Source organism: Leptonychotes weddellii, chromosome 2 (assembly GCF_054177405.1).
Source record: "Leptonychotes weddellii isolate Sample4059 chromosome 2, ASM5417740v2, whole genome shotgun sequence".
In the NCBI taxonomy this organism is placed as follows: domain Eukaryota; kingdom Metazoa; phylum Chordata; class Mammalia; order Carnivora; family Phocidae; genus Leptonychotes; species Leptonychotes weddellii.
In genome coordinates this window covers 172,789,403-172,801,812 of record NC_138370.1, presented here as the reverse complement: position 1 = coordinate 172,801,812, position 12,410 = coordinate 172,789,403, and the positions used below count along the sequence as shown (strand labels likewise).

Genomic DNA, 12,410 nt, shown 5'->3' with positions numbered 1-12,410 from the left:
TGAGATCCTGGCATCAGCTGCAGCCTGACACAAGACCCCGTGTGAGCCGCACGGGCCACGGTATCAGGTAGAGCTGGTACTGCTGGAGCTCACGGCCTCCAGCAAAGAGGGAAGGGCCTCGAACGCTGCGAACTAGAAAACGTTGCTAGGGGAGATGAGAAGAGACCCAAATAAATGGAAAGACATCCTGTGTTCACAGAGTGCAAGACTTCATATTGTGAAGATGAGAATACTTCCAGAGTGATCTGCAGACTCAGTGCAATCCCTAGCAGAATCTCAACAGCCTTCTTTTGCAGAAATGGAATTGCAAGGGATCCTGAAGAACCAAAGGCATCTTGGAAACAAAGAATAGGTCAAAGGATTCATCGTTCCCAATTTCAAAACTTAGTGCGAAGCTACGATAATTAAAACGGTGTGGTACTGGCTTAAGAATCACCATGTAAGTGGAATAGGACAGAATCCAGAAATAAAACCCCCAATGTCCATGATCGACTGTTTTTTGTTTTTCATCAAGTTGCCCAGACCATTCAATGGGGCAAGAAGTCTCTCCAACAGATGGTGCTGGGACAACCGGCTATCTACACGCAGAAGCAGCTCGACACTTACCTCACACCAGATATGAAAATTAACTCAAAATGGAATAAAGACTAAATATAAAAGCCAAGCCATAAAACTCTTAGAACAAAACAAAAGAGGCAAATCTTCGTGACCTTGGACTTGGCAGCAGTGTCTTAGATCTGCCATCAAACACCCAAGAAATGAAGGAGAAAAATAAATTGTACTTCAAAATTTAAAAACTGTGTGCAAAGAACACGAGCAGAAAACTGAAAAGGCAGCCCACCGACCGGCAGCTAGGCTCTGCAAACGATGTATGTGACAAGCACGTCGTATCCAGAGTCCAACTGAACAACACAAAAACAACCCGATTAAAGATGGGAAAGGACTGGAAGAGACATCTCTCCAAAGACACACAGATGGCCAATGGGGCACAGGGACAGATCACCCACGTCATCAGGCACCAGGGCAACACAAACCAAAACCACAATGAGACACCGCCGTGCCCCCGCTAGGCTGCCTATAGTTAGAGGCCGAGGATGACCGGTGTTGGAGGGGTGGGTAGCGCTGGGAGGTTGGCGGGAGGAGGAAATGGGGTGACCGCTGATGGGTAAGGGGTCTCTTCTTGGGGGGATGAAATGGTCTGGAACTCGACAGTGGTGAGGGTTGGATGACACCGCAGAGGGACTAAATGTCACTGAGTTGAACACTTTAAAATGCTGAACTGTATATGATGTATATTTTACCACACTAAGGAAAACTGGGCAAGGGAGAGAGACAAGACAGGTGAGGAATGGGAGGCACAGGTGGGGGGCGGGCAGGGGTCCTGGCGAGACGGGGAGTCCGAGCCCCAGCAGTCCTGCCCCGGGGGCAAGAGGGACGTTTTCTGGAAAGAACAGCCAGGAATGGATGGCAAATAGAATATGGGCCTGGGGGCGGGGGGCAGTGCGGGGCGGTGGGGGAGGGAACTATATAAGGAGTTTATAAGGAGGGGACCATTTCTCCTAGACGCTTATTAGGACAGTCCTGGCTGGTGGTGACTGCCCTCGCATCCCAAATGCGCAGTGTCCACTGTCCCTCTCCAGAGTGTCCCAGTCCGGGCCACGAAGTACACAGCCACTCAGCTTACAAGGCCCTGGTCCACACGCTAGTTCTCTCCGTGCCGAGGGGGAACTGACAACACCCCCACTTTACAGACAAGAGGCTCAAGCAGCATTTGAGTCTGCTTGTGGTCTTCTGCTCCTCCTGGCCTGGGGCTTCCCCTCCTGCCGGGGGCCTCTGGGCAGGGGGGGTCACTGCTTGGCGGGACGTCTGAAGCAGGGAAGAGCTATCCCACGGGGCCTGCGCAACAGCTGGTGTGGAAGACAGAGCTCGGTGGGCTTTGGGGTGTCAGGAGGATGTGGGTCTGAATCCTACTTCCACCCCTGGTTAGCTGGCCGACCCGGAGTCCGCTCCTTAACCTCTCTAACCTTAATTCCACACCTCCAAAGTCGAGCCAGCAATATCAACCTTCAGGACTATTACCAACACGGAAAGGACTGACACTCGTGCGGCTCAGAGCCTGAGCATGCACTGGGTCGATGGCTAGGTTAGTCCTCCTCATTCCTCCTCCGCTCCCTCTGCCCTCCCCCCCTCCAGGGGGAGGGGAAAGGAAATGTGTTTTCTGCTGAGTAATGCAGTGGAAAAAAAACTTGGAGAAACAGGATGAATCCTGACATCTTCAAGCATGTGCAACACTAAATATTTTAGCTAACCCACAAAAAAGTGAACACACAGACACCCCTTCTCCCAAGATGACTCAACCCACTTATTACTGGATTCTGGATGAGGCCCCACTCTACAGCTGGGCCAGAAAACCGTGGGCTCTGCGACCGCAGAACCTGGCGACCGAGGCCGGCAGGGTGGTGAGTGGACGGCTACGGGGGTGTCCGCAGGCCATCCTCGGGTCCCTAGTGCCATGCACGAAGACCGCCCCCGCTGCCGAATGCCAAGGAAATGGTGTTGCCGTTCATAAATATTTAACAAGTGCATCTTGAAACACACCGGGGGATTACTGGAGAGTGTGAAAAACTGACGGGTGCACAGGAAGCTCAAGGTCATTAAGGATGTGAGAAAAAGATACAAACCGCCCCCAGAATCGTTTGTGACAGGATGCTAAGGGACACCCCCGCAGCAGCCCCGACTGCCAACACCAGGGGCCATTCAGACAAACTCTCCTTCCAGGACATCCTCCCAGCTCCGTGCGGACCACGAAAGGTGCTCAGACCCTCCCAGAGCCCTGAGGGCACCGTGGCACCAGGCGGAGGGCGTGTGGTTTGCTCACCCGAACCCTTATAACTCACAGAGAGAAGGTGTGTGGATCTCGGACACTTCAACAGCTCTCCATCAGGGCAGCCACAAAGCAGAACCTGATGGAACCTTCCTTTAATCTGCCTAATTACGGCCCCTCCAGCTTCTGTGATGGGAGGGCACCCTTAGCAGCAGCCCCAGCCGCACCCCGACACTCCGCTCTGCCCTGGGGGAGGGGAGCGGGACCGCGCCACTGGAAGAATGTTTAGGTTTACTTAGTTTGAGAAACATCTCAGCCTGTGTTGATTCTCAGCATAAATCCACCTCCAGTTAATTAAACGAGCACTTTTTCCTCGTTGATACTAACCTCTTCGGAAGCCTCGGCTTCTGGCCGCTGCTGGGTGATTCATCCAGCAATCCCAGTGTGGCGGAGTCTTACAAAACCCTCTCCCCATCAGCGGTTACTTAGCAACCAGCCTAGCAACCTCGGAGCCAAGAGATTCATCCCTGAGCGATAACCATAAAGTAACATCCAAAAAGACATCTCGCCTCAAGGATGCCATCCAAAGGTATATAAAGAGATGCAAAGCAGCCAGCTCCTTGCTCCTGAAGTGCACAAATTAGAGACAAAGGGGGACGCGTTATTTACTTGTTGATTCAACAGCCAGAAAGACACGGTTTCATCCCTACAGTTCACGCACGGAAATGAGAAGGGCCGAGGAACGGCCAGGCTGGGCACCACACGGAAGCTGCCCGGAAGAGGTTCTGGCCAGACCAAAGCTGTGATGGAGCCCCCAGTGCGGCCCCGGGGGAGGCAGATCTTCCCTCCACCCCCCGCCTCCCGTCACAGGTTTGCTCCCCAGCCCTCAGCCGGCTGCCGCCACACAGGACAAACATGCCCTATTGGGTGTTCCATTCAAAGATGTCAGACACATAATTGGGCAATAAAAGGCTGGGAGAACATTCCAGAAGGGTGAACGCCCTTGGCATTTCCAAAGGCGTCAGCTCTCCTGAGCCTGCCCTGCCCCTGCCCCTGCGCTAGGATGCACCTCCATCCACAAAGGGCCCCAAACTCAGTATATCACCTGGAGAGCTCATCACAGTGCGTGTTCCCAGGGTCTTGGGTCCCTCGGTTAAAAATCAAACTTCTGGTGATTTCAGTGCTAGCGGTCCCACACTTAGAGGAACGGTGCTCTGGGGCCGCCTCTCACACACAGACCCCGCGGCAGGTGCATGGGGAACCGGGTCCATCTCCTTCCCTGCTCAGAAGGGTGTCGGCACAAAAGCCCGATGTGCCCACCGAACGCGGGGCGTTCAGCTGTGTGAGTCTGGCCCACTGGCCTCCCAGTCAAGTGGCCCAGGCCACCTGGTTCAGGTCTCGCTCTGCCACTGACTGTGACCTTGGGGGTCGTCTGCCCGTCCAGTGGGAACTGCTGAGTTAACACCTGGAAAGGGCTTACACCCACCCGTGGCCTAGAGAGAGCGCTCTATTGGGAGCTGCCTTCTTCGACAAGCGAGGGTCCCCCAGGCAGACCCTGGAAGTCTCCCCAAGTCACCACGTACTCCAGGTCAGCAGCACGGCTAGTCACCCAGTGACTCATCGAGCTGGGGGTGTCTGGACGGCCCCAGAGAGGACAGGCTCTTATCCTGGCTGGCAGAGAGGCCGCCCCACTGGACCTTGCCAGGACGCCTGGTCACACCTGAAGAGAAGCCTGGGCCCCTCACAGGGGGAGCCCGGATGCTGTGACATGAAGGAAGAGACCAAAGTGAGGCTTACGTCCCCCGGAGAAGACTCAAGTACACGGCTGCTGGGAAGGAGGGTGACTTGTGTTCTGTGTGGCTCAGGGGACAGATGGAGGGCCCCGGGCAGAGGTTACCAGGAAGGGCTTCAAATCAACAAAGGCAAAGGATTCCTAGACGCACAATAGTCCAGGGGCCACTGGGGGGCTGAGTCGGTTGAGCGGGCGACTCCTGATTTTGGCTCAGGTTGTGAGATCAAGCTCCCAGGTCAGGCTCCATGCTCAGTGCAGACTCTGCTTGGAATTCTCTCTTTCCGTCCCACCCCCTCTCTAAGATAAATAAATAAAATCTCTAAAAAAAAAATGGAGAAAGCAGCAACGTGGGCTGCCTGGAGTGCAGAGCTGCCCGTGTAAACATGTTCCCCGGGGGGGAAGCCACATCACCTCGGGTGTCACAGCCAGGTGCAGGCTGCCCAGGGCCAAGCTCTCTGCCTCAGTTTCCCCTCCAATGGGGACGACAGGACACACTTCACGAGGTTTTTACAAGGATTAAGTGAGCCGAGAAGTCTCACGAGCTTGACCCGGAGTCTGGCTCGTGGGAGCGCTCCCGGTTTTCATCCTGTTACTGCTCCTAACAAAGGACAGCGGAGGCCCCAGGAGGGAGAGATCAATCCCCGGAGGCTTCGTGGAGGAGCTGGTGGCTGAGCTGGCCCTGGAAGGAGCTGGAAGGCGGGCCTGTGCGGAGGTGCGTGTGGCAGGCCAGTTGAGCGGGGGTGGAAAGGCACTGGCCTCGGAGGCTCGGACCAGTCAGAAGCCCCCCAGGCCCCCGAGACCACCTGGGACTCCAAAGCCTCCGTGCCGCCCCCTTCAGCGTGGTTGTGAACCCTAAGGAGGCCACGGAGGCTAAGCATACGAACGTGCCCAAACGGTTTCGGTATAAGACTAGGGAATGGGCTCACTGCGATGCAGTGCCCTACTGAGCACCTACTGTATACAGCACCTTCTTGGACATCCCCCACAAGGTGGGGGCAGAGACGAGGCAGGGTTCTGCCACCACAGCCCCGTCCACAGGGACGGGCTCAGATCTTCTGAGCCCTCGGCTTCTGGGCACCTGGAGCCAGGTAACCACACCGACGCTGCTGAGAGCCCTGGTGGCCAATGTGCGTCACCCATGCCTTCAGCGGGGGCCCTGGGGACCCGTAACAGGTGAGCGTGCGGGAAAAACACGAACGAAGGACACCGGAGCTGGGGGACAGAGCCTGGCACACAACGGACCCCAAAGGATGAAGGGTAGCACCCCACTCTGGGGGGACCTAAAATGCCAGGGCTGAGAAGGGCAAAGGTCAAATCAGGCATAAGAAACCCAGATGGTGTCAGCCATCAGAATGACGGCTAGGATGACCTTGAAATTGAGGTCACTTCTGCCTCAGCCAGGAGGCAATCCCCAGGGCGCGGGGAGTGCAGGTCATCCGAGCAGCCGCAGAGAAGACGCACGCGAAGCCGGCTGGCCAGAGCGGAAGAAGGATTGATTTTGGGTCAATCCGATCCGGTCCTGGCCGTGAACTTAATGACACGTACAGACTGCCCAGCCAGGAGCCACCCGAGGAGCATCTCAGCCCATACACCATCCTCATACCACCAGCAGGAACCCCAGACGCAGGACTCTCTGCACCTCAATCCTGCCGCTAGAAAGTGGGTTCTACCAGACGTACCCGCCTCTCGGGGCAGATAAATCACACGGGTGAACACCCCGCAGACACGAAAGATCGCAGCTTGGAGGGGTCCGCCGGCCCGGCAGGCCCTGCACCGTGTTTCTCCAGCCTGTGGGGCAGGTTGGAGCGATGCCAAGGAGGGATTCAGAGTCACAGCACACCCTGGGCTTCCCTACTTGGCCCACGAAGCCACCTCAGCTCTGGGAGCTTCGCTTGCAGCTAGTAACCAGCCCCAGGGTTTTCGTGACATGAACGGGACACTGAATGCCCAGGTGCTTTGGGGGACTGCAGGGATTGGGGGTCCAAGCGTCTGTGCACCCAGACAGCCGCAAGCTGCTCACACAGCCACACGGAGCCACCAGGGAGGCCACCCACGGCCACTCTGCAAGGTCTCTCAAATCACCCCTTTGAATCTGGGTGAGGGCCCCCGTTTTCTCGTCTCGCGCGTTTCTCAAAGAACAAGTTTCCAGAAGATCAGCATCCTGACTTGCTCAACCAACGCAGCTGTCTCCACCCTCCAAGGCCGCCCGACGTTGGGGACAGCTCCACCCCTGGCCTGGCTGGAACCCTGCCCCTTTCAGCAGCTCTTCCTCCCTGGAGAGCCGTCCAGAGCAAGGCCTCCCCCCACCACGAGGGAGCGCTCCCAGCGGCCCGGGCACAGGGCACACTGGCCAGCCAAGCCCCGCACCTCCACATCATGCCAGGGCTGCTGAAGGGTGAAGGCCAAGCACAGGCCTCTGGAGCCTGGACGGCTGTGACTTCTCTACACCTCAACATCCCCGTCTGCAAGATGGGTTGTCTGGATAGTCCTGACCTCTGGGGAGGCTTCCTGAGCTCAGCTGGAACAAGGAGGAGGCCCAGAACCGGGTCTTGCAGGTAATAAGTAGGCCGCCTTAGCTTTGTGTGAGCCTGCTTCCTTCCCGGAACCGTGAGGTGAGGATCTTAAAGTCTGGTAAGTGATTGTTCACCTGTCTGTAACCGTTGTCTAAAAGAAAGTTTTGGGGGTGGGTTTTCCCTGTTATTAAAACTAAGTGAGACTCTTAACTCTAGAGAACAAACTGGGTGGCTGCCCAGGAGAGGGGGGACGGGCGGAGGGGTGAAGTCGGCGAAGGGGATGAAGAGCGCACTTACCGTGGCGAGCACCAGGAAATGGACAGAACTGTTCAATCACTATACTGTGCACCCAAAACTCACATAACACTGTATGCTCATCATGCCGGAATTTAAAAAAATAATAAATTAAAATTAAAAATTTTTTAAACACAACCCCCCCCACCCCGCCAAGTTATGTGTGGTCGTTTTGGAAGATGAAGGAAATAAAGAAGAAATTTGCAAAGGCACGGGGTGGGTTTTGCACAGCTGGGGTGGGTCCTGTTCCAGTCACTCCAGGGGCCAGCTTGGCGCCCCCCACCCCCACGCCCTGGACACGAAAGCAGCATCTTCCCCATCCAGGGCTGCTCACCTTGAACCTCTCGGTGACCCCCTCGGTGATGCTGACGGTGAACTCCGCTATCTTGGGAGGGCGCGCTTTGCCTTTCTTGCGGTCAGGCTCGTACTCGGTCTTCGTTTTCACAACCACCTTGTCCGGGAAACAGGGAAGCAAAGCGTCAGCAGAGCAGCCAGATTGTGCGCGGACACACCTGCCTGGCGAGGACGAGTCACCGTTTCGCCCACAAGTGTGTCACAAAAAGAATGCGAACAGCCACCATTTGTTGGACATCTTGGTGCCAGGACTTTCAGAGAAGTGGCCCGTGAATAATCCTGAGAGCAGCCCCAGGAGGGAAAGACGGTAACTCCGGGCCAGAGAAGTGAAGCTCGTCGGCCAAAGGCCACCCAGCCAATGGGTGCCAGGGCTAACCCCCGACACAGTGGCCAGGGAGTGCGCTCGGTTTCCGCCGTGGATAGAGCGAGGGGAGAGGCGAGGCAGATCAGGAAGGAGCAGGCCTTCAAGGAAATGCATCTCGCATCTCTCAGCCCCGACCCCACCATCCTCTCCCTCTCCTGCCCCTGCAATGGCCCCCAGAGGGTCTCCCTGCTCCTCTTCCCCTCTGCTCTCAACTGCGGAGTGGGAGAGGTTTCTCCACCCAGGCACCTGCCCCACTCTGCCCCGTAAACACCCTTCCCTGCATCCCCAGCAGCTCCCGATGAGCCCTGTCCAGCCTCCTCCCTCCGAGGCTCACAGCCCTTTCCTCCTCTCGCCTGAAGCCAGGGACAGTGTACTGCGCTGTCCGCGCCGCACATGGGGTTGCCCATCTCCAGTCCCCGCTCCCCCCCGCTGCTTCCAGGAGCCAGGAAGCAGCAGCTGGACTGCAGAGCACCAGCCACCCCCACACTCTCCCCCCTCCCCGCCGAGAGAGAGAGAGAGAGAGAGAGAGAGAGAGGTTCGCACCCGGTGCTCTCCGTGACCGTGGGCCCCAGGGCAGACCTCACAGAACGCAGCGAGTCAGGACGGTGGGCCCCGCGTGGGCCTCCGGAGGGGCTCTCGGACTGAGCTGTGACCTGGAGCCAGCCCCGGGAGAGAAAGCGGCCCATGCCAGCCGCCACCGACAAGTGATCCAGGGGCCACAGAACTGTGATCAGACTCGTGCCTTCCCTCCTTCGGTCCCTTCCGTGCACACAGCTCCCGGACGCCGAGAGGGCGGATATGCCTACTGTGACTGTGGGTGCCCTCCCCCGGCTCTGGAGGCAGCATGTGTGCATCACCCTACTGTCCTCAAATCCCAACTGTCCCTGACTCGCTGTGTGACCTTGAGCACCTGCCTGGCCACTTGGAACCTCAGCGTCCTGGCCTGTGAAATGGGAACAGGGCCTATCTCAGCCGGCTGCAGAGAGGAGGGGGGAATCCATACAACGCTCGGCGCGGTGGGAACCCGGTCAATATGCTCCGGGCCTGGATTCACCTGCCTCTGCCACTAACACGCTCGGTGACCTTGGACTAGACTCTCGATCTCCACATCTGTAAAACGGGGCCACTATCAGTAAAGTTAATGGACAGATGTCAGGTGAGAGCAGCCCGGGCCTTGCTGCGAGCCCCACGACCACTGACACTGCCGAACTGCCGCACTCGGTACACACTCTGAGCACCACGTACGACCCCGATGGGGTACCTGACCCCAGCGGCCACGGCACCTGGGACAGGCAACATCACCCCCCCGAACCCTGCCTGTGAGCCACACGGCGCTCTTGTTCAGTTACGTGAGAGGTCGCGTCCCAAGCAGGATGGAACGTGTGGCCCATGCCAGAAGCTTCTGCACTGGGGGGGGGGGGGGGGTTGTGGCCTTTGGCCGTGTGACCTTGGACCCATCCTGTGAACTCTCTGAGACTCAGTCTCCTCATCTGTGACCTCAGAAATCTTCCAACCCAACCACTGGTTCCAGCCCATCCCTGCCAGTTCCCTCCCTTTGTTTGAATATTCCCAGGGATGGGAGACTCATTACCTTTCAGACCTACCTAGACTACTTCTAAATGCCCAATTGGTTGGCCAGAATTTCACCCCTGCCTGAAATCCCCCTCCCTGCTATAAGCCAACAGTGTGCCGGACAATTCTGGAACGGAACAGACTGAGGACAAAGGAGGAGGCTCAGGCTGAGCGCAGGGAGTCACCTGACGGAGGTGCTGCCTTGGGACACAGCGGTCCTGGCACAGACCGCCACCACTCTTGGGCTGAGGCGGGAGGGGAAGTGGGGGCAGCCCCCCGCCCCCGACCGAGCTAGCCCAGCAAGTCCACCGGCCCAGACGGTGAAGGGGATGCGCCAGCAGAGGCAGCCCTGCCCCACCCCTCCCCCCAAGCCTCCTCGGACCCTCGGTGCCCCCAAAGTGGCCCCACGTGGCCTGGGTGCACTGGTGTGCCCAAGCCGATGCTCTTCCTGAACCGAAACACCTGCTGCCAGCCGACGCTCCTGCCCCTGCCCCCGCCCCCCACCCACAACACAGACAACGGACTTGGGGGGGTGGAAACCACTCTAGAGGGCTGAGTAGGTCAAAGGATCCACATGGGAATAAAGGAATCTTCCAGAAGGGCAGGACCCATCGCTGCATAGATATGCCCCCATCCCCATCCGGTGGTCAGCAGTCACCAACATGCCGGAATAAAAGACAAAGACCTGAGTCAGAACGTCCTCGCCAGGGCGGAATGAGACAATAAATGTAAACGCACTTCGGGGACTAGAATGAGCTTCCTCGCGGCCGGGGTGGTTTTTAAGGCCGCAGCAAGATGGTCAGGAGGGATGCTGTGTATAGTATTTTAGGTCTGAGTTCTGCAATACAATTGTCGAGACTTTAAAGCATCGCATTTACCTTTTTAAAAGTTAACTCTTGAAAAGATTATCCTCCACGTACAGAAACTACTTGATTGGATACTGTACTCAAGAAAAAGGACTCTAAATTCAGAAAAGAAAAACCCGCTTTGGGGAAAGGATGATGAATGGTTGTCCCCAGTTACACTAATACCCAGCGAGCTGAGCACTTACTTCAAGATTTCACAAAAGGAACAAAGAGAGGAAGGAAGCTCCCAGTCAGAACCGACACCCTGCCGCATCTTACAGCCAGCCTGGGAGGGGCAGGCGGGGAGGGTGAGGACGGGAAGCCAGCCCCTCAACGAGGGTCCCTCGGGCCGAGGAGAGGGGCCTCCCCACAGCCGCGGGGCAAACCGGGCTGAAACCGCATCACCTGGGCGGGCACACCGAGCAGCCGCGCCCCAAGTCTCTCCCCCGACCCACAGCCCCCTGCTACCGTGGGGCAGGGGCGGGGAGGAGCAGGGCTGGGGGGCTGCCGCGGTGGAGCCAGGGACCTCTCTCGGACAGGACTCCCAGGAAAATCAAGAAGGGACCTTCCCCCCGACTGCGCTCCCTTGTCAGGACCGAGCTGTCTCCCGATCCGGAATCCCGCGCGGGCACGCTGTCCTCCCGGGGGGGCCTTCCTCCCGCCGCCCGAGCTCGCCCCCACTTCCCATCCCCAGCGCACGCCGCGCGTCTCTTTTGTTGCGGCCGCCGCCCGAGACTTGGGGTGCGCGCCCGGCAGCGCGGGGGTGCCGGGGGGTCTCTCACCTTGTCCGGGGGCGGGAACTGCAGCTGATTGACATCGAGGGGCGTCATCAGGGGGATGGTGTCGAAGCCATCCTCCAGCAGCGGCTGCTTGGCGCCCTTCTCCGCGAAATTGTTCCCCAACTTCACCATCGTTCCGGGAGACCCGAGGCTGCCGCCTGCGAGGGAGGGCCGGGCGGGAGTCACCGCGAGCTCGCCGGCCCCCGCTTGGCCTCCGGGGAGGAGGGGTCGGGAGGACGCGGCGGTCGCCGCCCGGGACTGGGGCGGGGGGAAGGGGGGTGAATGTCCCAGGCCCCCCCACCCCGCCGCGGGACCCGAGCGCCGGGCTCAGGGGCGCACCCCGTCCCGGAGCCGGGGACCCGCGCGGAGCGCCCCCTCCCCCGACACCCCCCCCACCGGGGCGCCGGGCGGCCGTGATCCCCGCCCCGGGGCGGACGGCTGGGGCCCGCGGGCCGCACTCACCCACGCCGGCTCGCAGGTCTGGCTCCGAGCGCGCAGCGAGCCTCCGCGTCGGCCGCTCCCGCGCGCAGCAATGGCGGAGGCGGCGCCGCGCGGGGCCGGGCGGGGGAGCCGAGCGAATGGGCTCGCGGCCGCTCCCTCCTCCCGCTCGCCGCCTCCCTTCCCGCCGCCCCCGGGGCCGCCCGTGCGCGGGAGAGTGCGCGCGTGTGGCGGCGGCGGCAACTCCGCCCTGACGCAGCGCGCGGGGCCGCACAAAGGAGCGCTCCCCGGGGACCCGCGCCCGCCCCGGCTGCGGGGGGCGCGCCCGGACCCGAGGCTCGCGGCGGCGGCCAGTGGGGGCGGGGGGTGGGGGGGCGCCCCGGGAACGCGGGCGGGGGCGCGCGGCGACTCGCGGCGGGAAGGGGGCGAGCCGAGGGATGGAGCGGTCCCCCGGAGCGGGCCCGTGGCGCGCGGCTGGGCTGGGGAGGGGGCCCCGGAAAGAAGGCGTGCCCGCGGGTAGGGGGCGCGGATGCGAATGGAGGGGGAAGGTTTCGGGACGTGGGGGGAGCCCTCCCCTGAGCGGGGCACGGCGCCCGGACTGGGAGGACGCCCCGGGGCAGCCGGAGGGTTGGGTA

At 59.7% G+C, this 12,410-nt stretch overlaps 1 protein-coding gene across 1 annotated transcript in view; it reads right to left on the bottom strand.

The window, feature by feature from the left end:
- The window catches only part of NSG1 (neuronal vesicle trafficking associated 1), a 28,841-nt gene extending 16,852 nt beyond the window's left edge, over positions 1-11,989 (bottom strand). Inside the window, exons 1-3 of the mRNA XM_081812638.1 lie at positions 11,800-11,989; positions 11,341-11,495; positions 7,758-7,874 (exon numbers count right to left, since the gene is read on the bottom strand). Coding sequence (XP_081668764.1) covers positions 7,758-7,874; positions 11,341-11,469 — 246 coding nt within the window. The 5' untranslated portion in view covers positions 11,470-11,495; positions 11,800-11,989. The remainder of the gene's footprint in view (positions 1-7,757; positions 7,875-11,340; positions 11,496-11,799) is intronic.
- Between the last annotated feature and the right edge of the window lie 421 nt (positions 11,990-12,410).